Here is a 27,037-nt window from a genome sequence, read left to right as displayed (position 1 = left end):
TAAAATACGTTTGGTCGTGGGTGCCTGTGCATATGCATGCCTGCCTGCCTGCATCTGTATGTGGTATAGAGAGAGGAAGACCGACAGAAGGCACCAACTCCACTGTGCATATCTGACTTTTAAACTGAACTGAAGGTAATGAACAGAAGAGAAGACACAAGTATTCCCTGATTCCCTCTGGAGGTCTGGGGGTAGGGGTGGGTGAAGGCTGTTGTCTTGCACAGCTTCATTGTGCAGCAGTGTGGTTCACACAGGAATTCTGATCTGGGACTGAGAACAGCCAGGGGAGGTTGGCAGCACAAGGGAGAGACCAGAAAACATGGATGCAAGGTTAAGAGGCTCTAGACATTGAGATCAAGGAGAAGTTAGGAAGTTAGGGGCTAGATGGCTGGCAGTGAACACAGACAGAGGAGATAGAATTGAAGGGATGAGTCAAAAGCCAGCCAAAATCCAGAGGTTAAGGAAGTCATTGTCATAGATGCTTAGGGATCTATTCTTGAATCTACCTTTCATTAGCTGGATGACTTTGGTCAGCACCATAATACCTTCTTGACCTTTGTGTTTTTATTTATTTTTTTAAATCATACTGTATGATCAGCTCAATTCATTGGGATAGACAGGAGAATGAATATAAAAGTGGCTTGAAAAGTACAAAGAACAATGCAAAGGATGAGAGACTGTTGTACTGTGATACTTTCTAACACATGCAAACTAGGGATTAAAATCAAATGAAAAACAGTTCAATTGCATTAAAAGGAAAAAGTATACATTGACATGATACAAATTAAATGAAATTAAGTATTTCCATATTGCTCAAACAAAAGTCAGGGACTACTGACAAAGTTGTGAACTTGGCAAAATTTCTACACGGATTCAGATAATTTTAGTTCGGCTAAAAATCATATTTACTTAGTAGCCATTTGTAAGCAGAAATTTGAGTAGCTGAGTTTTCCAAAGAGCTACATTTTACCCATTTAGCCCTATTTTTCTATGGTTACCATTTTGGAAGAAAATTTACTAAAATATAATATAAGTTCCTATGCCTTCTCTTAACTGATTTATATTCTGTCTTCAGAAATACGCACACCATAATCCACAGCTTCAGTTTTCTTTTACTGTTGAAAGTTCCAAAGACTACCTGGTTTTGTTTCATTTTAGGATTCTTGCATATCTTTTTATCATTTCTTTCTCCTTATTGCTGTCAGACTGCTAGAGTCATTTCTCACCATTGATCTTTGTCCCTGTCCTGTCACTTCATTTTGCTACTTACCTATCACTCACCGGACATCAAGTTCATACCAGTGTCTACAGTAGAAGTTAATACCTCTGAGAAGTACTTCAGTGGCTTCTTTCCCATGATCTAAGAAAAGGATCTGCACTATGTTTTCCACACAATCTCTATCCTGGCTGCTCAGATCATTTTTTTATACTCTTTCAGATTCTGCATCAATGAGGGTAGTCACTAAAAAAAGAGGAAAGGGCTGAGCTTCAGACACAGACATTGGAAAACACAGTGAGAGAGACAACAGGGTGCCAGGGAATCATGGCAGAGAGCTCGGGAAGGGAAAGCGTCCAGGAAGACACAAAGCCCCAGCAGAGCCGGCAGGATGACTAGCAGCTGCGCGGGCCAATGAGGCAAGCGTTGGAAATCAGGTCAGAGGACCTACAGGCAGAAGACCGGGATGGGCAATGGGGCAAAGGCAAGGAAGACCACTACCTGCAGAACGTCGTGAGGAGCCTGGCTTCCAATGAACCTCAAGAGTGGAATGAAGAGAGGCACGAGGTGGGGCTGGATGGAAAAGCTGAGGCCAAAATGCTGTGCAGTCTTCTGTGCCAGGTGGAGGAGCTCAGACCCCATGGCATGCACTACGGACAGTTTTTGTCCCCAGGAAACCTCATGACAGGTTTGTGCTTTAGGTTTATCATTTTAGGATTTATGTTAGTGGAGAAATGCCAATTAAGAATATATTGAAATAGGCCTGGCATAAGATTGGCATGGAGGAAACTAATGTGGAAAGGTCAATTAATAGTGATTTTTAAATACTTAAAAATACATACAACACTATAAGATAATTAATAATAGAAAAAAATTTTAAAGGAGTTGGAAGGAAAAAAGGCGTTGGAGATAAAAATCATGGAGGAAAGTGTTTTCTAGAATAGTTACTTAAAAGAAAAGAGGTGACTCCATCTTGGTATGTCTTTATAGCATGGTACACATCACATACTCACAAAATGCTTATTGAATAGAACTAAAAAAAATCACTTGATTTCTTCCAGATCTAATCTCTCCAACATTGAGTACTTCGGCATCAAACAGGATAACTAATGTTCAAATGCTTGCTGCTTCTAATAGCAGATGTGCATAAGTCATAGTAAACAACGAAACTATAAAAGCTATTATGGATAGTTTTCTTTGACTTATTTTTAACAACAGGTAAAATCAGCCAGTGTTATAGAAAATAATGTCAGGAAAGGAGGCAGTATGAACATTGCTAATAATAAACAAATAAACAAAAAAACTAACATAAAGTTAAATTGACATGACTTTTTTTCTTGCCCCCCAAATGTAGTATTAAAAACATGAGGCTTAAAACATCCTGAATGTCGCAGTAAAATAAGAACTCAAAAGCCAGTATCTTTTTTTTTTTTTTTCTGTGTATCTTTCTAGACATTTTATTAGGGATTTGAAACATGAATGCCCAAATGTACAGACTTCCTCACCAACACTATGATCCATAACTAGAATGTTCATGAAACTTTTTAAAAATTATACAATATCGTTTTAACCCTTAAATGACTGACCACTGAGGAGAGTCTAGAATAATGTGGAGTTTTAGTGATGTAACAGTTTGTACTGCTTTAAAGTAGCTTTTTATAAACTTTGCAAAGTACTCGAGAAGCAAGGAGACAAGAAAAGCCGACTGAAGGTAGATTTTAAATTGGATAAGATGAGACAAGTGAACTTCTTATTTTTTTCCCCAAGCTTAAAAAAACAAAACTGTAGTAGCACCTTCTTTCTTGTTGTATGAAGTTACAGTGTTCTGCCTGACTTTCCAGGTCCTCTGTAGTCTGAACTGTTCAGCACATACAAGCATCTCATCCCCATCTGCCGTACAGGCAACCAGGCCAGGCTGTCTACTAACTCCCCAAAATACAGCTGCATTTTCCTTATGGCTGAGCTGTTCTGCTAAGGATCCTGTCCCCCAGTATGGCCATCCATCTTTCTCGAACTTAATCACTTCCTACCTGTCCATACGCCTAAGACTAGCTCAGAAATCAACCTCTCCACTCTGACCCTCAGAGTCCTTCTCTCCTGGAATGCCCACATCACTTAGAATCCTCAGGACACAACTGAGTGCATGAGTATGGACACTTTTACATGGCTTGCCTTCTCACCCTCTGTGCTAGTTTTGATCTCCCACTAAATTGAAACCTCAGGAACATGTCTTATACTTCTTTATCCACCTTGGACAGTACTCAGCTTATGTATGTATTCATTCAAACACTATGTAATAAGCACCTACCATGTTCCAGATAATATTCTAAATATTACAAAACACAGCAGTGGAAAGAAAAAATAACCCTCTGTCTTCATGGAGCTTACACCTGCAGGAAGTGGAATGAAAGGGACCATAATAAGAGACCAGGTCAGAAACGTAACATGGCATCCCCTGGCATAGAGTCTGTGAGCCATTATAAGAATCTGACTTCTCTGAGTCACATGATATGACTTATATATTCAAATGTTCCTTATGGCTGTTGTGTTGGAAATCTCTAATAAGGGAGCAAAGTCAGAGCAGGGAGATGAGTTGAAGGAACCTGCAATCATCCAAGGGGTAGTAGGGGCTTAGACCAGGAGAACATAGTAGATGTGGTGATAAAGGATCATATTCTAGGTACATTTTGAATGTAGTGATGACAAGACTTGCTGATAAAATGGATTTGGGTGACAAAAGGACAAAGGAGCCAAGAGTGACCAATGGATTTTAGCCTGAGCAACCCAGAAGATGGAGGGGCATGAGGTAAGATGCAAAGACTGCAGGAAGAATGGACTCAGGGTGGCAGGAGGGGGCAGGCGTTTCTTGATAGATATAGGAAAGGAATTTCGTAAATGTTGAGCGCTTATTCTAGAAAAGTTGGGGTTTATTTCCATTTTGTCTTAAAAACCAATAATCCAATTACTCTACTGCTGATAATATCAGTTTCTCCCATCTACAGTTATTCTTTATAGACTCAAGATTGTGAGGAAAAGTAAGTACTGATGAGTTCAACTCTTTCAAAGAATTCTCTACAGTTTGGGCTTGTTTCCTTTTTGTAAATTTTTTGTGGGTACACAATAAGTATACATATATTTATGGGGTACATGAGATATCTGGGCTCATTTTCCTTGTTGTTAAATATGGTGGTGGTGGTGGGAAGAGTGGGGTAGAAAGGAATCATTGTTAAACATCTAGCTCATAAAAACATTCTTGTAACAGGTTGTATATAAAGTCAGAATAATAAATAAATGAATTTCTTTATACCTCTTACTTACTCAGGCAGTCATGTACCCTTCATGAAACTTTTATTGAGCATTGCATAGGTTGTAAAATGATCAAAACTGGATTCCTGAATTTAGGGTAAGTAAGAAAATGTTAACATCTGAAAATCAATACAAATAAAAGCTGCATATGTTAGATATCCAACAGGACTGGGCTGAGACCTGAGCAGTTCATTTTTCCTTGATGGACCTCAGTTTTCTCATCTATTAAGTGAGTAGCCTTGGACTAGTTCATCTCTAAGGCTCTTAACCGTTCTAATATTGTATATGAAGGACATAAGCAAGCCTTAAAATGTTCTTTTGAAAAAACTTCAAAAGATGAAAGAAGAGAAGGTAGCACATCCATGACAAGACAGTTCCAAAATCATTCAAGGAAGTAGATAGTATAGATTGGTTATGGAACCATAAAAATGGTAGTAAAAAATTTGTTGAAAAATCAGGAGGGCTTCAATTACAAAGTTTTTTTTTTTTTTTTTTTTTTTTTTTTTGAGACAGAGTTTGGCTGTGTCACCAGGCTGGGGTGTTATCTCGGCTCACTGCAATCTCTGCCTCCCAGGTTCAAGCGATTCCCCTGCCTCAGCCTCCTGAGTAGCTGGGACTACAGGCATGAACCACCAAGCTTGGCTAATTTTTTGTATTTTAGTAGAGACAGGGTTTCACCATGTTGGCCAGGCTGGTCTCCATCCCCTGACCTAGTGATCCACCAGCCTCGGCCTCCCAAAGTGCTGTGATTAAAGGTATGAGCCATCGTGCCCGGTCTACAAAGATTTTTAAAATAAATATGCTAGGCTGGGCATGGTGGCTCATGGCTGTAATCTCAGCCCTTTTGGAGACCAAAATGGGAAGATGGCTTGAGCCCAGAAGTTCATGACCAACGTAGACAATACAATGAGATTCCATCTCTACGAAAACTTTTTAAAAACATAGCCTATAATCTTAGCTACTCAGTAAGCTGAAGTGGGAGAATCACTTGATCCTGGGACACTGACGTGCAGTTGGCCATGATTTCACCACTACGCTCCAGCCTGGACAACAGAGCAAAACCTGTCTCAAAATAATACATAAAATTAAATAAAATGAAAATAAAATAAAATAAAATATGTCATGCTGGAGGCCAAGATTTTTTTTTCAGTATGTAATGGAAAGTCAAGAAAGATGTATAATCAGGGGAGAAACATGAATATGATTATATGATAAGATTTACTTATCAGCAGTAGACTAAGTGGACAAGGGAGAATATATGGGCAAATACTATGTGCCGCACACAGATGATAGAACAATGCAAGGGGACCGATGCTACCAAAAGTAGCAACAGATTCTGCCTAAAACTATTCCAAGTCTACACACAGAAGCCTGAGAATGTGGAATTATGGAATTAATGGCAGTATGTGTGTGCACATGAGTATATTGTGTGTATATGTACGTGTGTGTGTATACATTATATATATATATATATATATATATATATATATATATATATAAATAAACACAGTACTCAGAAGGAATAATTCTTCAAAGACAGAAATAGCAAATGTAAGGCTGAGTGCAGTGGCTTACGTCTGTAATCCCAGCACTTTGGGAGGCTGAGGCAGGCAGATCACTTGAGGCCAGGAGTTCGAGACCAGCCTTGCCAACATGGAGAAACTCATCTCTACTAAAAATACGAAAACTAGCTGGGCGTGGTGGCAGATGCCTGTAGTCCCAGCTATGTGGGGCACTGAGGTATGAGAATCACTTAAACCTAGGAGGCAGAGGTTGCAGTGAGCCGAGATCGCGCCACTACACTCCAGCCTAGGTGACAGAGTGAGACTCTATCTCAAAAAAAAAAAAAGAAAAAGAAAAGAAATAATAATTATGAGTGATTTGTAGACCACCGGATTTGGTGAAAAGTGGAAGACTCAACAATGACTTAGCTTTCTAGGAGGCTAACTGGAAAGATGGTGATACCACCAGCAGAAAATAAAAAGAAATGCCAGACAAGTTAAGTGTGCTCTGTGTGTGTGTGTGTGAGTGTGTGTGTACATACACACACATATATAGAATTAGTTTCAGAGAGTCAAAAAGATTATGGTCTTGATGGGAAATTTATTCAGACTGGAGAAGGCTCCTTGCGTACGATTCAGTAGGAAAATGGCTACCTGTCCATATGTCCGATCCAGTTCCACTTATAGTCAAAGAAAGCATTTTCCAACTATGCTTCCCTTACAAGTAATAAATGTTTATGATTTACACAGTAAGAGGCAATCTTTCAGGTTTGCTGTTACTATGCGAAGTGAATGATGAAAAATGATTTTGAATGGCATGTTTATTTTAAAAAATGTATCAGAATGATTTTATTGTCAGCAGTGAAAAACCACAATACAGATGTACAATGGACCCAGAATTCATTACACATTTTCTCTTAAGTTTATTATATGATGTATTGCTATTTGTTAGTAGGGTAGTTACTGTTTCAATTTTAAGCTAAAGTACATAAATGTTACAGGTTATTTTTATTTTATTTTTATTTTTATTTTTATTTTTTTTGGAGACGGAGTCTTGCTCTGTCGCCCAGGCTGGAGTGCAGTGGCAGGTTATTTTTAAATTAAACAAATGCTGTTGTCTGCTTGTAAAAGAAAAGTATTTAGGTGTCTCATTTTTAAAAGTAACCTTACATATAGATATTTAAATATTTTATATAGTTACTATTATATATTAATAAATTTCTTCTACTTGCAATTATTATTACATAACATGTTTAAATATAAGAAATTTTTTTTTGCTAGTAAAGTTGCTAGTAAGGTAGTTATCATTTAAATTTTAAGTCAAAGTAAATAAACACTACACTGTGTTATTTTAAAATTAAAGAAATGTCTGCTTGTAAAAGAAAGGACTTTGGTGTGTCATTATCAAGAGTAATCTTACTTATAGACCTTGAAATATTTTATATATTTACTTTTATATTTTAATAACTTCCTACTACTACTTGCAATTAGTTATCATGTAACTGGTTTATAAGAAATATAAATTTTTATTTCTTACAGAAATTATTTTTATAGTTACAGTACACTTTTTAGATCAATCCATTTTTTCTGCAGTTAATTTCCTTTAAAATTGATATTGAGGTATACAAAAATTTTATTTTCTTAATTTAAGAATCTAGATATCTGTTAATTAATGACATATTTGAATAAAGTAACACTTAGAAGAAAAGATTTAAATATTAGATACTAAAATGCTATAAGGAAATTTCCTACTTGATTTTGGGTCTTTTGTTCTCCTAGCATGTGTTTTTATGATGTAGCGGAGAAATCAGTCTCACCTGTTTTTGATTGTAGGTTTCTTCTTGGTTCTTCAGGGGCCTCAATCGGCTGATCAGCCAAGAAAACTCGGGCCTGGTCGACAGCATTCAGGACGGAATATTCTTTCTCCTTTAACTCCCGTCTCAGGGCCTTTCAAAAGAGAAGCAAAAGTTGAGTTTGTAACCTCACGTGTTCACCAAATTAAGGGACATCGTCAACTATACCACTTCTGACCACACTTAGCAAGAAAATGACTAATAGCAAGCATTGCAGTTAAGTTAGAAGCCAAAATGTAAATTTTATAGATATGAAGAAAAATACAAAGGAAAAAAGATAATTTCTGTAAAACTTAACTGTACAAAAAAAGAAACAGCTTTAAAATTTTTACCTAAGGGAAATTGTTACAGTGTATTTGAATTTGCACAAAATGTACTTTTAGGCTTTTCACAAATGTCAGATTGATAAAATATAATAGCCTTTGCTAAGATACTTTTTTCTTGTAAGACTGACTGACAAAAAAATTACATCCAATGATACAAAGAAAGGTAATTTCACAAGTAGCAATAAGAGCCTCTGAAGGGTTTTACATTATTTAGAATCCATTAAGAAAAAAAACAAATGAGATAGAAACAAAGTACATACATGAAATCAAAACTAAACCAATGAGAGCACATACAAAACAATCTGCAATTATCTTAAAATATGTTCCATCTCTCATGCTGAGGCAATTACTATTTTTCTTTTGTGAGGTTTTTCATGCAAATCTATGATTCTCAGAATAGTTTCTCTTTAGCACCTTTGTTCTTTTAAGTGTAGCTAAACTTTCACCCCTGCACCTATAAAAACAGCAAAACTCCTTCAGCGACTGCTGCAAGATAAGAGTAAATGAAGATTTTCTCAGGTGCAATTTTAATGCTGTTGCCAAATGGAATTTGTTAATATTGTTATCCTCTTAAAATTAAACACATAACCACCTACTGGCTCTAATATTTTGCTTTCAGTGTAGTTTCCTGGCAACCTATTATGAAAAGTCAGACTTTTATTTTCTAAAATACTGAACTTTCATTATATTTTAGAATGAATAAAATATTTCCTTTGGAAGACAACTAAATTTTTAGTAGTATTTGACATCACTATGTTGAGATGTTACAGTATTTGCAGGCTAGATCCTTTTCTTCCGTTGTCAATAAAAAGTAAGAATGAAAAAATCTAGAAATACCAGAATAATCATCTTATGTAAAATATGGATCTAAGCAACACACACACACACACAAACCAATGGTAATGAAGTTGACAGAAACTAATGGGCTACATTTTCTATATCCAGAAAATCTCATGATAGCCTTTAGGAAATCGAAAGATTCAAGAAGGATTTAGCAGTAAATCAAGAGTAGAGTGCTTGATTGAGTAAGGTCATGAAGCATGCACATGCTGCCTGTCACCCTCCTCAAGAACTACTCTAGAAACCACTATTACTGATAATTTTCCTATGCGCGTAATAGAGGAGATAAGTCATAACATGGTAAGCGTACTGGAAAGTGCGTTTGGACTAACCAAAGTGTAGCTTAACCATCACAGGTGGGGAGGGATGAGAAGAGCTGACAAGAACTAGTGAGAGATAGAGTGACATAAATACTATTTTTTGTGTGTAAGTAGTGTCAATATAATTTGACTTTTAAACTACGCAATTATTACTTCGATAAAAAATTTAAAATAAAGGAGAAAAGTGAACCAAAAAATCCACAATTAAAATATAGTGATGTAACACAGGATATAGGATAAAATAAAACTTTCTCTAAAATGCAAAGGTACATTTATATATCTTTCCTAGATTCCGTAAAACCGAACACTGACAGCAAGGTAAATCAACTAAATTCACAGAGCAATTATCACTGATGAGCATTAAATGACTATGTTGGTTGGTGGGGGGGGGGGCGGGGGCGGGCGGGGATAGCAAACCTTCCACCATCTCCTGTTTAACAAACGCAGCTTGTGAAGAAGTTGCAGGATGTGACATTCAGGAAATTAAAAAAAAAAAAAAAAAAAAGATTATATACATCTGGCACTTAAAACTTTAATATATGGAAATAAAAAGAGACACAAGAGAAATGGAAAAAAATATTTTTAATCCAAAAAAAATACACATTTACAAGTCTTGAGCCAGTTCTTTAACTTAGATTATTATGTTAGTAGAGCACGAAGCTCTAGAGGAATAAAAATATTCCTAGCATTTACTTCCAAAATCACCTAAAAATATATAATAATGACATGAAAAATCATGCTACTTAAAAATTGTGAAAAATAGTAGGTAATATAGCAAAATTATTTTTTTAAATTTTAGTGGTCAAGATATCTCCCAAACCCAAATCTAATCAGTAAATATGGGAGCAGTAAACATTCCTTTTTTTTTTTTTTTTTTTTGAAATGGAGTCTCACTCTGTCACCCAGGCTGGAGTGCAGTGGTGCAATCTCTGCTCATTTGCAACCTCAGGTTCAAGTGATTCTCCTGCTTCAGCCTCCCAAGTAGCTGGGATTACAGGTGCCCACCCCTGCGCCCAGCTAATTTTTGTATTTTTAATAGAGATGGGGTTTTACACCATGTTGGCCATGGTTGGCCAGGTTGGTCTCAAACTTCCAACCTCAGGTGATCCACCTGCCTTGGCCTCCCAAGTGCTGGGATTACAGGTGTAAGCCACCACACCCATCTAGGAGTAGGTTTTGTTTTTTTTTGTTTGTTTGAGGCAGAGTCTTGCTCTGTCGCCCAGGCTGGAGCGTAGTGGTGCAATCTCGGCTCACTGCAATCTCTGCCTCCACCTTCCAGGTTCATGCCATTCTCCTGCCTCAGCCTCCCGAGTAGCTGGGACTACAGGCGCCCACCACCATGCCTGGCTAATTTTTTGTATTTTTAGTAGAGATTGCATTTCACCATGTTCACCAGGATGGTCTCGATCTCCTGACCTCATGATCTGCCTGCCTCGGCCTCCCAAGTGCTGGGATTACAGGCAAGAGCCACTGAGCCCGGCCCAGGAGTAGTAAAGATTCTTTAAACGCTGTGCAAGCGCTATGCTAGATTTCTTCCTGGGGAAGGGGAAGTCTCAGAAATGTACGGATTTAATGCAAGCCACTGAAGAGAAGGTGAAGACCTTAGAACACCTCTTCACTCTGTTTTATCAAATAGGAGGAAGAATTCACACAATGGCAATTAGAATTTAGCACAAAAGATCAACCAGAAAACAGCAATAGGCAATTATGTGGAAAGAAATTAAAAAATGAGAGAAGACACGACATAAAGGTAAATGACTCAGAGAAGGAAGAGCAGAGGCAGAACTGGCCCTCAGGAAATATAAAACTACTATGGGCATATATTTCACAGGCAAATCCAGATCTTGTGTTGGAGAAAGAAGACAATATGATCCATGCAACTTAGGTGTACGGTAATTTCTGACTAGGAATTCTAGACTATTAGTAGTCCACAAAATGTGCATTGTGTAGGAGTGTGGGGAGGGAAGACGGCAATGGAGAGATTTGTCTTTGAACTTCATTTTAGATTTCAAAAATTGAAATGGAAATATGTATATATTGGTCTATATATAGAAAGGATACTTTGGAAAACCAACCTATCAACTTCCTTTATGGATGGAATTTTATTAGTTTAACATGGAGACTCTGACAATAGAGTAATCTCTTTGGCTGGCTGTTTGCTCTGCCTGGAAAGCTCTTTTCCGAGATTTAGCCACATCACAGATTCCCTCACCCTTTTTAAGGCTGTCTAGAAGGTGAGGCCCATCCACCTGCCTTATTGAATGTAGCATTCCACCTTTCCCATCCCCTACATTTTCCATTCTCATTATTCTGCTTAACTATCTTTGTATTTCCTAGACCTGTCACCTTCTACTATGCAAGGTAGGTGACATTTCTATATTTCTTGTTCAGTTTCTCTCTTAGGTAAAATATAATCTCCACTAGACTAGAGACTTTTTCCATTTTTGTTCAGCATGGTAAACAACGCACCCAGATTAATGCCATGTCTGGGACCTAGTACAGCCTTGGGGGATCTGTAATGCTTCCTGGGGGAGGTGGTGCCTAAATTGAGTCTTGCAGAGAGAGGAAGGTACTCCCAGCAAAGGAAACTAAACACTAGCAGAGAATGCAGGAGTGTCACAGTATGTGCCCTCAGGGAACTACAAACATTTCAGTACTCAGAGAGTGGCAGCAGCTCAAGCTGAAGGTGTGGGCGGAGGTCAAGCCACAGAGACCACTGCAATGCACTGAGACTTATGCACTGAGACTCACTCATCCCAATCATGGGCTATGGAAAGCCACTGACAAGTTGGGGGGTACTGTCAGATTTTTATTTTTGTTTTTTATATCATTGTCAGGTCTCCTGGATTCATTAAAAGCAAGTCTGAGTCAGACTCTATTTTCCTTCCTAACCACACTAAACTCATGTGCTTCAGGAAAAAAAAAAGAAAAAAGAAAGAAATCCTCTCTGTGCAGGGTGCTGGCTGGAGAATGTCTCGTGAACTCCTTTGATATACCAATGTAGGGAAGTACAGGAGGCAAGCCTGGGCAGGTGGGAACCATGTCAAGTAAGTACAAATACGGGGTTCTGGCCCTCATGCTAATGCACCACCCAAATATCCTACCAAGCAGCATACATGTAATAATTTTCATTCATATCCTATTTTGTAAATTTAATTTTGTTATTCAATTTGTCCTACTTCAATTATATTTAATTGTATGTCAGACATAGATTTAACTTTCAACAGCTTTACACATATAATCATTTCACCCTTTACCTCTCTCAATTAGACATAAAAGAAAACCTGCATTTCCCAACCACCTGGTGAACACTAATGATAAGATCATTAGACTCCAGCGAGGTGTTTTGTACACAGAGCTACAAAGTGGCATTCAGCTTTAAGTTCCAATATCACGTGACTGATATATGGGCCACCTTAAATACATATAACATAATCTAATTAGAATTTTTCTGTTTTAATGAGTTTATATTTTCATTCAAAACAGTTCTGCTTCAGATAATAACAACTTTTGGTGAGGATGTGAAGAAACAGGAACCTTGATGCTTGTTGGTGGAATGGTAAAATTGCAGCCAGTATTAGTCCATTCTGATGCTGTTAATAAAAACATACCTGAGACTGGGTAATTTATAAAGGAAGGAGGTTTAACGGACTCATAGTTCCACATGGCTGGGGAGTCCTCACAATCATGGCAGAAGATGAAGGAAGAGCAAAGGGACGTCTTACATGGCGGGAGGCAAGAGAGCATGTGCTGGGGAACTCTCCTTTACAAAACCATCAGATCTCCTGAGACTTATTCCCTATCACAAAAACAGCACGGGAAAAACCTGCCCCCATGATTTAATTACCTCCCACTGGGTCCCTCCCATGACACGTGGGGATTATTACTATTCAAGGTGAGATTTGGGTGGGGACACAGAGCCAACCCATATCACAACCACTCTGGAAATCAGTTTGGCATGTCCTCAAAATGTTAAACACAGAATTGTCAACATGACCCAGAAATTCTACACATAGGTATATACTGAAGAAAAAGTAAAACACATGTCCACATAAACACTCTTACATGAATGTTTATAGTAGCCTTATTCATAACAGCCAAAAGATGGAGACAACCCAAATATCCATCAACTGTTGAATGAATAAACAAAATGTGATATATCCATAACACAATGAATGACATCTTATTCATTAATAAAAATGAATGAAATACTGATATATGCTATAACATGGAAGAATTTTAAAAACATGCTCAGTGAAAGAAGCTAAACATGAAAGGGCATAGTGTAAGATTCCATTACCATGCAATGCCCCAAACAGGCAAGTCTATAGAGGCAGAAAGTAGACTGCCGGTTGCTTAAGACTAGAGAACTTGGAGAGTGAGGGGAGGGATAGGAATGACTACTTATTGGTATGGATGTTCTTTTTGGAATATAAACAAGCTATGGACCAGGTGCAGTGGCTCACGCCTGCAATCCCAGCACTTTGGGAGGCTGAGGTAGGAGGATCACAAGGTCAGGAGTTCAAGACCAGCCTGGCCAATATGGTGAAACCCCATCTCTACTAAAACTATAAAATTAGCCGGGTGTGGTTGCGGGAGCCTGTAGTCCCAGCTACTCGGGAGGCTGAGGCAGGAGAATTGCTTGAACCCAAGGGACGGAGGTTGCAGTGAGCTGAGATTGTGCTACTACACTGCAGCCTGGGCGACAGAACGAGACTCCGTCTCAAAAAAAAAAAAAAAAAAAAAAAGTTATGAATCTAGATAGCAATGATGGTGCACAATTCTCTGAAAATACTAAAAGCTCCTGAATTACACACTTTAAATGGGTAAATATTATGATATTGAAATACTATCTCAATAACGTTATTGTTAAAATAAAACAATAATTCTGTTTTTTACCCAAAACAATTCTCTAGGTAATGTGCTTCTTTTTTCTTTTTTTTTTCCTTTTTTTTGAGATGGAGTCTCACTCTGTCACACAAGCTGGAATGCAGTGGCATGATCTTGGCTCACTGCAACCTCTGCCTCCCAGGCTCAAGCAATTCTGTGGCCTCAGCCTCCCAAGTAGCTTGGATTACATGTGTGTGCCACCATGCCTGGCCAATTTTTTTTGTATTTCAGTAGAGACAGGGTTTCACCATGTTGCCCAGGGTGGTTTTGAACTCCTGAGCTCAGGCAATCCACCCAACTTGGCCTCCCAAAGTGCTGGGATTACAGACGTGAGCCACTGCACCTGGCCTAATTTGTTTCTTTTCTAGTCTTTATCCCCAGTGCATCTGCAAACTAAGAGCTCATTCTGTATGTTCAGTACAGGCAATAATAAGGTGGCTGCTCCCACCTCAGAGCACTTCCTATTCCTCTAACACAGCTTATACTGTGTTAATATGCATATATTTTGACCATGCATCTGTTCCCTCCATTAAATTGTGAGTTCTTCCATGGTAACATTCAGGTCTTAATCATTTAAAATCCTCTATTGTACCCACCTAGACATATATAGAAAACACTCAATAAATGCTTGAGCATAATAAATTAAGGAATAAATGCTTTCAGAATTAAATACTATGTATTTAATATTACAAAATATGTCAGAGCAAGATATAACAAAGTCACCCAATCTGTTCATCTTAAATTGAAATAATTAATGGATTCCAGTTAGGTCTGTATTTTTTAACTATCTATTTTGCAAATTACTGGTAATAATTTTTTGATGTAAAACTAAGTCTGTGCTATTAATAAGTATTTCAGTCTGCTTTTGGTTTTTATTTTAGTAATAGCAAAAATCCTTTTCTCTTTTTAGATAAATAAGGAACTGATCTCACTGTCATGGATGGTATGGATTCACTCTGTCTTCCTCATTTTGTCACATCCTCACCCATGAGGTAACTCCTTAGGGCATGGTTTCAAAATTACTGTCAGTCATTAGAATTGAAGAGTGTTTCCATTATCATGATTGTATATCAAACCTATATAAAGCTTATAGCTTAAAACAATGACAATTATTTTTCATGATTCTGTGGGTTGGCAATTTGACCTATTCTTTGGCTGGTACCACCTGGGATTACTGGTGAGGCTACAGTCATCCTGTAGCTTGGATGGGTGGGGCGGGACAAAACAGCCCCACTCACATGTCTGGAAATCATCACTGTCTATTGTCGGGAGTACCTCAGTTTCCCTCTCTGTGGTCTCTAATTGCTCTCCAATATGGTACCTGCTATTCACACTCGGTTATTTAGTATCTGAAATACGACTAGTACGACTGAGGAACTGAATTTTAAATTTTATATCTAATTGTGATTTAAATACAAATGGTTACATGTGCCTAAGTGTTCTTATGTGAGACAGCAAAGCTTTAGAGTTTGCACATCACTGTGTCACATTCTATTGTTTGAAGCATGTCATGAAGCCAGAGCAGATTCAAGAGAATGGGAAAATGCACATCATCTTTTGGTCACAAGAGCAAACATTTCCCTCTGCATAGGAGTGTGCACACAGGGAGTCATGATTCATTATTATAAAAATGTACCACACAGGATAAGCAGGAGAGAGATGGCTGGGCTGAAGATGAGGGTTGGTAATATTTTGTGTAAGTGGTCAGGGAAGGCATCCAAAAGATAGTGATATTTTTAAAAAGACTGGGAGGAAGTGAGGGAGCAAGCCATGATCTGGCAAAAGAGTAATCTAGGCAGAGAAAGTGGAAAGTCAAAGGCCCTGAGGCAAGTGCATGCCTTGCTTAGAGACTGGTGCTGTCACAGCTGAGTGAGTGAAGAATGAGGGTGACTGCTTCTGTAAAAATATTTTCTATCAAGGAAATTAGGGAAAGAGTCCCTGTGGTTGATGGGAGAGGCACCTAGCAACCACATACTTCTCTGTGCAGCAGACATTTGGCTACTTGCTGACTCGAGGCTTGGCCATTGAGCTAAAAGTGCTCTTACATGACAACCTGTCACAAAGCTTATGCATTTTGCATTCCACAGGTTGACCATCCCTAATCTGAAAATCCCAAATCTGAAATGCTCCAAAATCTGAAACTTGAGTGCTGAAATGATTCCACACCTGATACTCTTGCTTTCTGATGGTTCAAATGTATACAAATGTTAGTGCATGAAATTATTTAAGTATTGTATCAAATTACCTTCAGGCTAGGTGTACAAGGTATATCTGAAACAAATGAATTTCATGTTTACCCTGGGGTCTCATTCACAAGATATCTCATTATGGATACACAAATATTCCAAAATTCCAAAAACTCTGAATTTTGAAACACTTCTGATCCCAAGCATTTTACACAAAGGATGCTCAGTCCATAGTAGGTATGTGAAAAGACCTTCAATTCCCCTCTCAGACAAACTGTATAAAGTGAAGTTTTGGTCTCCAAGCAGTAGACCAGCATCAGTTAGAACAAGTGGGAAGATACAAAATAATCTCAAAAAGGAAAACCGAGGCTGGCTGTGGTGGCTCATATCTGTAATCCCAGCACTTTGGGAGGCCAAGGCAGGAGCATTGTTTGAGGCCAGAAATTTGATACCAGCCTGAGCAACATAGCTAGACCTCATCTCAGTAACAACAACAAAAATTAGCTGAGACTTCAATAGTCTCAACTACTCAGGAGGCTGAGGCAGGATTGCTTGGTTCCAGGAGTTTGAGGCTACAGTGGGCTATGATGGCGCCACTGCATTCCAGCCTAGGCAACGGAGCAAGACCCTGTCTGAAAACAACAACAACAAAGGGAATACTGAAATAGTATTTTAGAAGCTGCATGCTCTGAGGTGTTTAGTAGAAGAAGATATCATGCCAAATACCTCAAGAGTCAAAAATAACAACTGGAGAGCACAATGATTATCTTGAGTCCAAAAAAAAACCATTCACATTTTCTCCCATCCTTAGGCAGCATTAAATTATATAATAGATTTTCCAACAAATATTTCCACCAAAAAAAAAATTTTAAGTACAAATATATACAATATATAAAAAACATGCTAGGCATAAGAGAAGGCAACAATCAGCTATAAACCCATTCTTTAAGAAACTTACAGTCTAAAGGGGAAGAGAGAATACTAGCCCAGAACGTGGTTAAGTGCCACAAATCTTTGAAAGAGGTACGCATGGGGTACCAAGGAGCCTCATTATGAATAAGTACACAGAGGAGGGAGGGAGTTCAACTTCTCAAATACACACGAACTGTGTGTTGAAAAAAACAATTGTAACTAGCTTAAAGGTAATAAGGTGGAAAGCAACTCAAGAAAACAAATAGAATAAATACATTTAAGGTAATGTAGTCTCTCATGGCTTTTCCAATTGTGTACCTTCCAAATACTTACTTAAACTAAATGAAGCTCTTGAAATGGCAGATTAATGAAGACCTGATTGTAAATATCAGAATGTAGCTACTAAAAATCACAGTTTCCATTCTCAACAGAATTTCTAAGAGCCCGAATTCACTTTATTGAAGACACCTTTCCTCCTGTCCCACTCTCTGACTCCTTCGAACTCAGCGTGCTCTTTGGATGCTACAGGTGTGCCTCTGAGTGCCAGGCAGCCGAGTATTGCTGCTTATTCAACTTTAAATATCTATAGAGAGATTCCCAATTATCCTCCTTTAATGGTCTGGGAACATTTCTCCCCACTTGCTATAACTTAGTGGGAAGGACAAGCGATTAAAAGATAAGAAGGTATAAAGAAGTGACTGGCATGGCTTAGGGTAGAAATACTCAGAAGTCAATCAGCTGCTCTTCATTTTCTTCATAAGTGTGCCATCAGTTCACCATAATGGCTGGGTTGCTGACATCACTGACTGAGACCGAATCCTGCAAATCTTTTAATAAGAAAATAGGGTCTAAGAGAATTGGAGGGAAGAGGGGAATCCCTGCTAACCCCTTCTGTCCTAAACTAGCAGTTGGTCATATGGACTGAGCTAAGAACAGACAAAATGCAAACATGTGGGTGTGAAGTAAATCCTGGGGTCAACCCCCTTCTTTAAATAGCAACTCTTTCCTATGCTTTCTTCAATCTAAAGCCATTATCCAAATCGTCCGTATATCAAACATCAAACTTTGCTAGCACACACTTTTCTTGAAATTTTCTAAATTACAAAATTAAAATGATAGATAAATCAGATCCTGTCTTCTGTTTAAAATCCTCCCATGGCTTCCTGTTGCACTTAGAATAAATTCTAAACTTCCTCCCAAGGTCTGGACCCTCCCCACTCTCTGATGTCATCTCCTAATACACCCTCATCTCTAGCTTCAAAGTCCTTATTTCTGTTCCTAGAACATGCCAAGTTATTTCTTCCTCATGGTCTTTGCAATTCAGAAGGCTTTTGCTTCAAATTTTCTTTCTTTCTTTTTTTTTTTTTTTGAGATGGAGTTTTGTTCTTGTTGCCCAGGCTTGAGTGCAACAGCGCCATCTTGGCTCACCGCAACCTTCGCCTCCTGGGTTCAAGCGATTCTCCCGCCTCAGCCTCCCGAGTAGCTGGGATTACAGACAGGTACCACCATGCCCAGGTAATTTTTTGCATTTTCAGTAGAGACGGAGTTTCTCCATGGTCAGGCTGGTCTCGAACTCCCGACCTCAGGTGATCCACCTGCCTCAGCCTCCGAAAGTGCTGTGATCACAGGCATGAGCCACTGCACCCGGCCTTGTTTCAAATTTTCAATAGCTGTGCTCCTTCTCATTAGATTTCAGCACTCAGTATATCCTTTGGATTAATGAATAAAAAAAGAATAAACTGGCATAAAAGAAAATGTGGAACCTCAGGAGGCCATTGTTAGAAGAGGATCAAGGAAGGAAAACTCCTGCAAAACGGGAGCATTTCATACAAAGTAGGTCTGTGGAAGAAAGCAGCATGGAGCAACTCCGCAGCAGGAGAGCGAAGCAGTCTTCCCCTTCCAGCCCCCATAGAAGAGATTATTGTCTCAAGACAACATCTGTGTTGTTTTGCTTTCTTAACAATCTCATTGACCCTCACTGGTGAAAGTCAAAGAAATCCACAGGAGTCACCCCTTTTGACCCTTTAGGGATCCGGCTCCAATGCCACCTGCACCAACAGCATGAACCACAGCCTTCCCTCCCAGTGATCCAGCATTCACCACACTCCCTCACCTTTTTGCTAACCTGACTCTGGTGCCAGAGTGAGCCCTCATGAAAGGCTGAAATTTGTGCCAGAGCAGGTATAGTGGAAAGGCAATAAATTTTTGTATGAATGAATGAGGAGATGTTAAAAACGCCGTTCTGCAGTAAAGTAAAACCAGATAAAGATTTGCAGCCAAAGCCTTAGGTACAGTCCAGTCCACACCACACAGGCACATCCTTACCCATCCTGTGCCCACGAGCCCTTACTTGGGTTTGTCTCTTAAATTCTCTGCATGTTAATCATATCTCTCATTTTACTAACTTCACTGGTGAGACAGTGAATGAAAAGATATTTTGAAACTATTCAGTGCTGTAGAATAAAAAATTACTTTTTTTAAGAGACAGGGTCTCACTCTGTTGCCCAGGCTGGTACGTCATCAAAGCTCACTGCAGCCTTGAACTCCCAGGCTCAAGTGATCCTTCTGCCTCAGCCTCTTAAGTAGCTAAACTACTTGCATGCCACAATACCAGGCTTTTTGTTTGTTTGTTTTTTTGTAGGGACAGGGTCTTGCTATGTCAACCAGGCCAGTCTTGAACTCCTGGCCTCAAGTAATGCTCCTGACTCTTCCTCCTAAAGCACTGGGATTACAGTGCTTTAGGAGGAAGAGTCACACCCAGCCCATTACTATTAAAATGATGCTAATCTAAAATTCTACCATGTTTCTCAGCTCTTCTCTCAGACTGAATTTCTTTCCAAAGCCTCTGTTCACTCTTACTTGTAGAGGAAGGTTCTAGCCATTTTACTTAGAGCTTTAGTTGACCAACGCCAGAACAAAGCCCTCCATTTGCAGGAACATCTGAAAGTAGATGACTTAACTCTTCTAAGGGCTAAATTATTTAATTATGAAAAAAATGGGCTGGCTGTGGTGGTTCAGGCTGGGCGCAGTTGCTCATGCCTATAATCCCAGCACTTTGGGAGGCTGAGGCAGGCGAATCACGAGGTCAGGAGTTCGAGACCAGCCTGGCCAACATGGTGAAACCCCTGTCTCTACTAAAAATACAAAAATTAGCTGGGTGTGGTGGCAGGCACCTGCAATCCCAGCTATTCGGAAGGCTGAGGCAGGAGAGTCGTTTGAACCCGGGAGGCAGAGTTTGCAGTGAGCCGAGATCGAGCCATTGTACTCCAGCCTGGGCAACAGAGCGAGACTCTGAAAAAAGGAGAGGAGAGGAAAGGAGAGGAGAAGGGAGGGGAGGGGAGGGGAAAGGAGGGGAGAAGAGAAGGGAATTATGTGATTCTCCAAGATGAAGCCAAAATGTTTCATAAGCAGAAAACTGTGTTGCAAGACTTTTATATTAGTTTAGATTCTTAGAGAGCAAAGAAATAAATGTAGTGGTTTTTTTGTGAATCAATTTGTTACAGAATAAAAGGGCAAAGCAGTGCTCTAAGGAGGTATAAATGGTCAGCTAGATGACATCACACACACTAATTTGGGATAAACATAAATTTTTTCAACTAATGTGTTTAACAAACCATGGACAGCTTTTCTCCTATCCTTCTAGGCATGACTAACCTAAACATCGAACCAGTTCTCTTCTTCCTCTTTGTGGAGAGAACCTTGACTCAGGTGTCTGATATTCCAAAATTGTTTTCTAAATTTCTACACATTTATGAGGTACTAGTATTTTAATGCTAACAATACAAGGATCACTAAAAATAGAACAAAAATGAGAAATCACAGACCAGGGTACAGTAAAGCTTCACTTTCACACATTGCTGGAGGCAAAAAATTGGTTTGATTATTTGAGAAAGTAGGCTGGTAATATATCAAGAGTCATTATTATGTTCATATTGTGTGAAACAGGAATTTCGCCTTTGGGAATATATCCTAAGAAAATGATCCAAAAAAGCTATAAACACAAAAGTGTTCATTTTAATATTATTTATGATTTTTAAAAAATTGAAAGAAACTTAAATCTCCAACATCTGGAATATATTTAGGTTCTATGATATGGCCACACTAGAGATCATTATGCAACCTTGAAAAATTATTGTGATAATGACTACATAGCAATGTGAAGAAATAGGCATGACATGTATCCAAGTGAAAAAGACAACATAAAAACTCTGCACCCAGCTGAAACTATGCAAAAGGTAAATATGCAAAAAGAAAAGGGTTGTTATGGTGATGAAATTATGGCCATGTTTTTATTCCTTATTTTATAAACTCTGCAATATGTTATTATTTTCATAATTAAAATTATACTTTTAAAAAAGGAATGCCCACTAGAATTGAGCTCATTTAGCATTGAATAAATTACTACTTTCAAAGAACAGTATTATTAAGAATTACAAATGTGTTTTAGAAGCCTATTTTTTATATTTGTAACAATCATAAAACTTTCCCTTTATATTTTGTTTCAGTGACCTCAGGCTAAATTTATTTATAACACATAATGCATGACCACATAGTCACTGAATGAGAGACTCCATATGTTTAAGCTACTCCCTGTGTTTGTTAAAAATCTCAACTCATCTAGCTTTCAAAGGTATTAAATTTCTACAACAGAGAGAAGCACAAACATGGAAGAATCTGGCAATATTCAGCACATACAGCTAAAAAAAATAAGATATATTTTTAAAACTATCTAAACAATTAAAGGTATGCCAATTCATTTTCCCTTACATAAAAATCTTTCCCATTCTTGAGTTGAACAATTCAGGCAGTATTAAGATAGAGAAAAGATAACCTCTGAACTGACTACAATATCGAGGCATAAAGTGCAATTGTGTTATTTAATTTGTTTACATTTCAAATATGTAACTGAAATGATTTCTAGCTCTTGAGAAAAGATTATTGCTTACACTTCTATGTCAGCTATAACCTTTATTAAAGATTCCTATTTAAAGTAGGAATATTTTCAAAATCTAATATTCTTTAGAACGCAAATGAATACAAAAGAATTATTGAGAAATAAAGAGACAAAAGGAACATTCACACCAAAAGACATGTTCCCTTTGGGTATAGTTCTCTCAGTCAACATTCAACTTCTATCGAGCATCCAGAGTACCAGGCATAAAAAAAAGACATAGAAAATAAGTCATTGTGTTATATTCTGATAAATGCTATAGAAACAGAAAGAAGTAGAAAAGGGTCGGGGGGAGGGAGGGAGAGAGAGAGCGAGAAAGAGGGAGACAAAGAGAGAGTGAGAGAGAAGGAGTGCTCAGAGGGAGCGGTAGTTCAACTAGAGAAGCTGAGTTAAAAAAACGGGCATTCTCTGCACCAGGCACGGTGGCTCATGCCTGTAATCCCAGCACTTTGGGAAGCTGAGGGGGGCGAATCACAAGGTCAGGAGATTGAGATCATCCCAGCTAACATGATGAAACCCCATCTCTACTAAAAATTAAAAAAATAAAATAAAATAAAAATTAGTCGGGTGCGGTGGCGGGCACCTGTAGTCTCAGCTGCTAGGGAGGCTGAGGCAGGAGAACGGCGTGAACCCAGGAGGCGGAGCTTGCAGTGAGCCGAGATGGCCCCACTGCACTCCAGCCTGGGCGACAGAGCAAGACTCCGTCTCAAAAAAAAAGAAAAAAAGGAGGGGCATTCGTGGCAGAGCAGATAGCCTGGCACTGTAACTGAAAGCTCAGCAAGGGACCAGTGAGGCTGAAACCAGTGTGTAAGAGAAAAAAGAGCAAGAGAGGAAATGAGCAAGGTGTGAGTAGGGGGTAGGTCAGATTGGGTAGGGCCTTGCAGACCATTCCAAGAACTGTGGCTTTTCCTCTGAATAAGTTAGGAAGCCCCTGCAGAGTTTGATTTATTTTAGTAGGAACACTCTGGTTGCTGGACTGATACTTCCAGAGACAGAGGAGTGACAGGTGGTAGATTCAGGTTCTATATTTTGAACAGAGAACCAACAGGATTTCCTAAGAGACTGAAAATGAGAGAAAGACAGGACTGAAGGTGATCATTATTTGTTACCTAAGCAACTGAAATAAGATTCCTACCAACTGAAATGCAGAACACTGGGTAGAACATGTTATAGGGGTCCATTCAGGAAGTCAGTTTGGTCATATTAAGTGTGAGGTGTTTATTACACACTCAAGTAGAGATGACATGTAAACTGATATATATTTGGGAGTGCTTGGCATATAGATGGCACTTTTAAACCCAAGAAGGAGTGAATATAGAGAAGGTGACATGGCCTGACAAGTGACACATTCCAATTTTAGGAGACAGGGGAGAGAAGGAAGAACCAGGAAGGGAAACTGAGAAGGAGCTACCAGTGTGGTAAGAAAAACATCAGAAGAGTGCAGTGTTCTAGAAGTCAAGTAGAGTGCAAGGAACAATTAATCAGTCAACAGGAAAGGTGAGGTCTTGGAATGCACCACCCCTAGACAAAGCTCAGCCAACACTAACAAACAGAGACATCGCAAATTATAAGCGGCATGGAACTCAGAGTGGGGCTCAGGATGGCTTCCTTACCTGGAAGGAGATAGAAAGATGCTTGAAGCAAGTTTTAAGAGGCATTCAATGTTGTGTTACATTTTACGTGTGTCAGAACATATACGTTAATGTTCTTCGCAATGTAAGCAGGTCTGGCTATGTGATTGCAGACCTCAGCGTGACAGGGTCCCTTGTCCAAATATTACTAAGAATCTCAAGATGGCAGCAGAAGAACATTAAGCCAAGTGCAGAAACCTTGTAAGAGCAGAGCCCTGTGTGACTGCACGGGACACCCGAGAAGCTGGCCCTAAATGCAGGGCAGCTGAACTATAACAAATAGAGGTATTGTTGGTACAGCAGGCTTCTTTAGCTTTTGGTTTCAAAAAAGCAGTTAACTGCTTACTGGAGAATATAAGCAGAAAAAAATAAATGATGCAAACATGAGACAAATCTGCTAGAATGTAATTTACTTTTTTCCCAACTTGCTTTCAAAGTTAAATCAGCATATATGGATCTGAAGTCATTAGAGAATGACAGCAGAAAAGGGCAGAGCACTCATTAAATTTGATAGCACTAATAAAACTACGTGAAAAAAGAGAAAGAAAACAGGCTTACTTTCCATTGGTATACAGACAAAATAAATTAAAAAAAAAATCTCCTACATAGTGCTTTGAAAGTTTTAGTTAACATCCCTCAATGAGCAGTTAATACACAAAATTCATTTTAGTTCCACCTCACGGACATCAAAAATAATGCCTGAATCAGAATACTAAATATCAATGTTAAAAATAAGACAGAAATTCTTTTGCTTTTCATAGTAATAAAATAGTATCCTTCCTTGTATTTTTTTTTTGAGACGGAGTTTCGCTCTTGTTTCCCAGGCTGGAGTGCAATGTCGCAATCTCGGCTCATGGCAACCTCCGCCTCCCGGGTTCAAGCTATTCTCTTGCATCAGTCTCCCAAAGTGCTGGGATTACAGGCATGAGCCACCACTTCCGGCCCCCTGTACTCTTTAAAATACATGCACACATAAATGTATTCCTTCATCCAGCTAATACATGCAATACAGGTTGAGTATCTCTAATCCAAAATCTAAAATATACCAAATCCAAACATTTCTGAGTGTCAATATGGTACTCAAAGGAAATGCTCATAGGCACATTTTGGATTTCAGATTTTCTGATTAGGGATGGTCACCTGGGAAGTGTAATGCAAATATTCCAAAATATGAAAAAATCCAAATCTAAATACTTTTGGTCCCAAATATTTCAGCTAAGGGATCCTCAATTAGTACTTATTCTAATGTGGCACTGGATTAGGTGCTGAACTTGTATTTTCTTCTTTCAGCCTTATTCCATGTATCATCACAAAAGGAAGTAAGCAGCACCCCTTACTCTATTGTGTACTCCAAAACATGCCATGGCTAATTTGGAGGATTTTCTCCCTAAAGCATTTTGGCAACAACCTTTAGTGATTTCTTACTTATTCCAAGGTGTCTTTCAGCTCAAAAGCATCTTACTCTATGGAGCCTTTCCCAATCTTCCCAAGCACAAATAATCATGATTCGTGTCTCCTTGGCTGTGTGTCCATGCCTATATTACAGCACTTTTCATATCTACTGTAGTTACTTGTTTTCATGCCTGCATCACTGCTAGACAGTGAAGTGAGCTCCACGATGGCAAAAATAGTCTTACAAACTCATGCATGCTTGGCACCTAGGAAAGTATGTTGCAAACATCAGGTCCAATATAGAAGTTTCAACCTGAATGAATACGTGAACTGCTAGATAAAATAAATTGTCTCTGGGCTAAATATGTATAGAGGCAGTAAAATGATTGTTTTGTAAAGGGGTTCATTGGTTTTACAGGCCTCTGTTTCTTGCCTACATTTGTGATCCACTCTTAATTTTACCACCAGAGAGTGACACCTATTAGGCTGTCTCACCTTTCCCTCTAAACATGGATATTCTATGGCCCTTTGGGGTAAGGTTGCAATATTACATAACACGATTAGGAGACAAGTCCACATGCAGACAACTGGGGTGTGGCAGGTAGGTGCAGGCTCACTGAGAGAACCGCTGCTTCAGGCCTGCACACAAGTAACAGCTTAACTAACAGGCTTTAGGGAGCTGAGCATTTAATAAGGAGGAAGTCAACATAGATTGGCAAAGGTTGGAGAGGAACTTGGAAATTAATTTGTTTTTAATTTCAGAAAAAGACCAGTTTCCCACTGTAGGCAACCTTCTAACACAGCAAGACCTCAAAATTACAGAACTGCAGGCAGTCTCCGATTACTTTAGCAGGGAAAAAAAAAATTCTACCACACCTACATTTGCACGCGCACACACACACACACACACAGACAGCCTAAATGTAATGGTAGGGTGTTGTTGTTTTAAAGACAATGTTAGAATTTGTTATTTTAATGAGTAAGTTTGCTAATGTTTCTTGGTAATTCAGCTTAAGGCCAGATATGTTCTGAGTCTTATATAATAAAGCTTGAATATAGGAATCAAGCGGGTTAAGCAAAAGCCAGAGTAGCCCTGAGGGAAAGAACACACAAACAAGAAATTACACCTGAATCATGCACTTTCAATTATTCTAGATTTGCTTTTCTAACATCAAATATGCGTTCTATTGGAGAAAGGGTATTAGAGCTCTGATAATTGCCCCTATATAACTTAATATTTACATTGTTATGAAAATGAAGTGCAAATTGAACAGTAAAATCTGCATCTGCAATTTTATCCACTCAAGAGTATTTGACTAGAGTAAATACATAACATTACAAATGCTATATACATTGTAGGTGCATTATAAGTAATTGTTGACTGAACGATAAGCTCACATTCTTGAAAGGGAAGTTGCACATACGTGACCTCAGCTTCTTCAAAGCTTCAAAAATGATACTAAAAATTTGATTTAAGTCATTAGATGGGAAGATTCAACTTTATCCATTTATTTTATTATTTAATTAGTAAGTTAGCTTTTTTGTTTTTTTTTTGAGATGGGAGTCTCAATCTGTTACCCAGGCTGGAGTGCAGTGGTGTGATCTTGGCTCATTGCAACCACTGTCCCCTGGGTTCAAGTGATTCTCCTGCCTCAACCCCCCAAGTAGCTGAGATTATAGGCACCCACCACCACGCCTGATTAATTTTTATA

At 38.7% G+C, this 27,037-nt stretch overlaps 1 protein-coding gene across 10 annotated transcripts in view; it reads right to left on the bottom strand.

Annotated features, from left to right (window-relative positions):
- Positions 1 to 27,037, bottom strand: part of LOC105465799 (utrophin) — a 579,736-nt gene that overhangs the window by 121,457 nt on the left and 431,242 nt on the right. For all 10 annotated transcript variants that reach the window (XM_071096556.1, XM_071096557.1, XM_071096560.1 and 7 more), the window contains one exon: positions 7,842 to 7,971. In XM_071096556.1, coding sequence (XP_070952657.1) covers positions 7,842 to 7,971 — 130 coding nt within the window. The remainder of the gene's footprint in view (positions 1 to 7,841; positions 7,972 to 27,037) is intronic.

Source organism: Macaca nemestrina, chromosome 5, assembly GCF_043159975.1.
Source record: "Macaca nemestrina isolate mMacNem1 chromosome 5, mMacNem.hap1, whole genome shotgun sequence".
In the NCBI taxonomy this organism is placed as follows: domain Eukaryota; kingdom Metazoa; phylum Chordata; class Mammalia; order Primates; family Cercopithecidae; genus Macaca; species Macaca nemestrina.
This window is presented reverse-complemented; position numbering and strand designations above follow the sequence as displayed.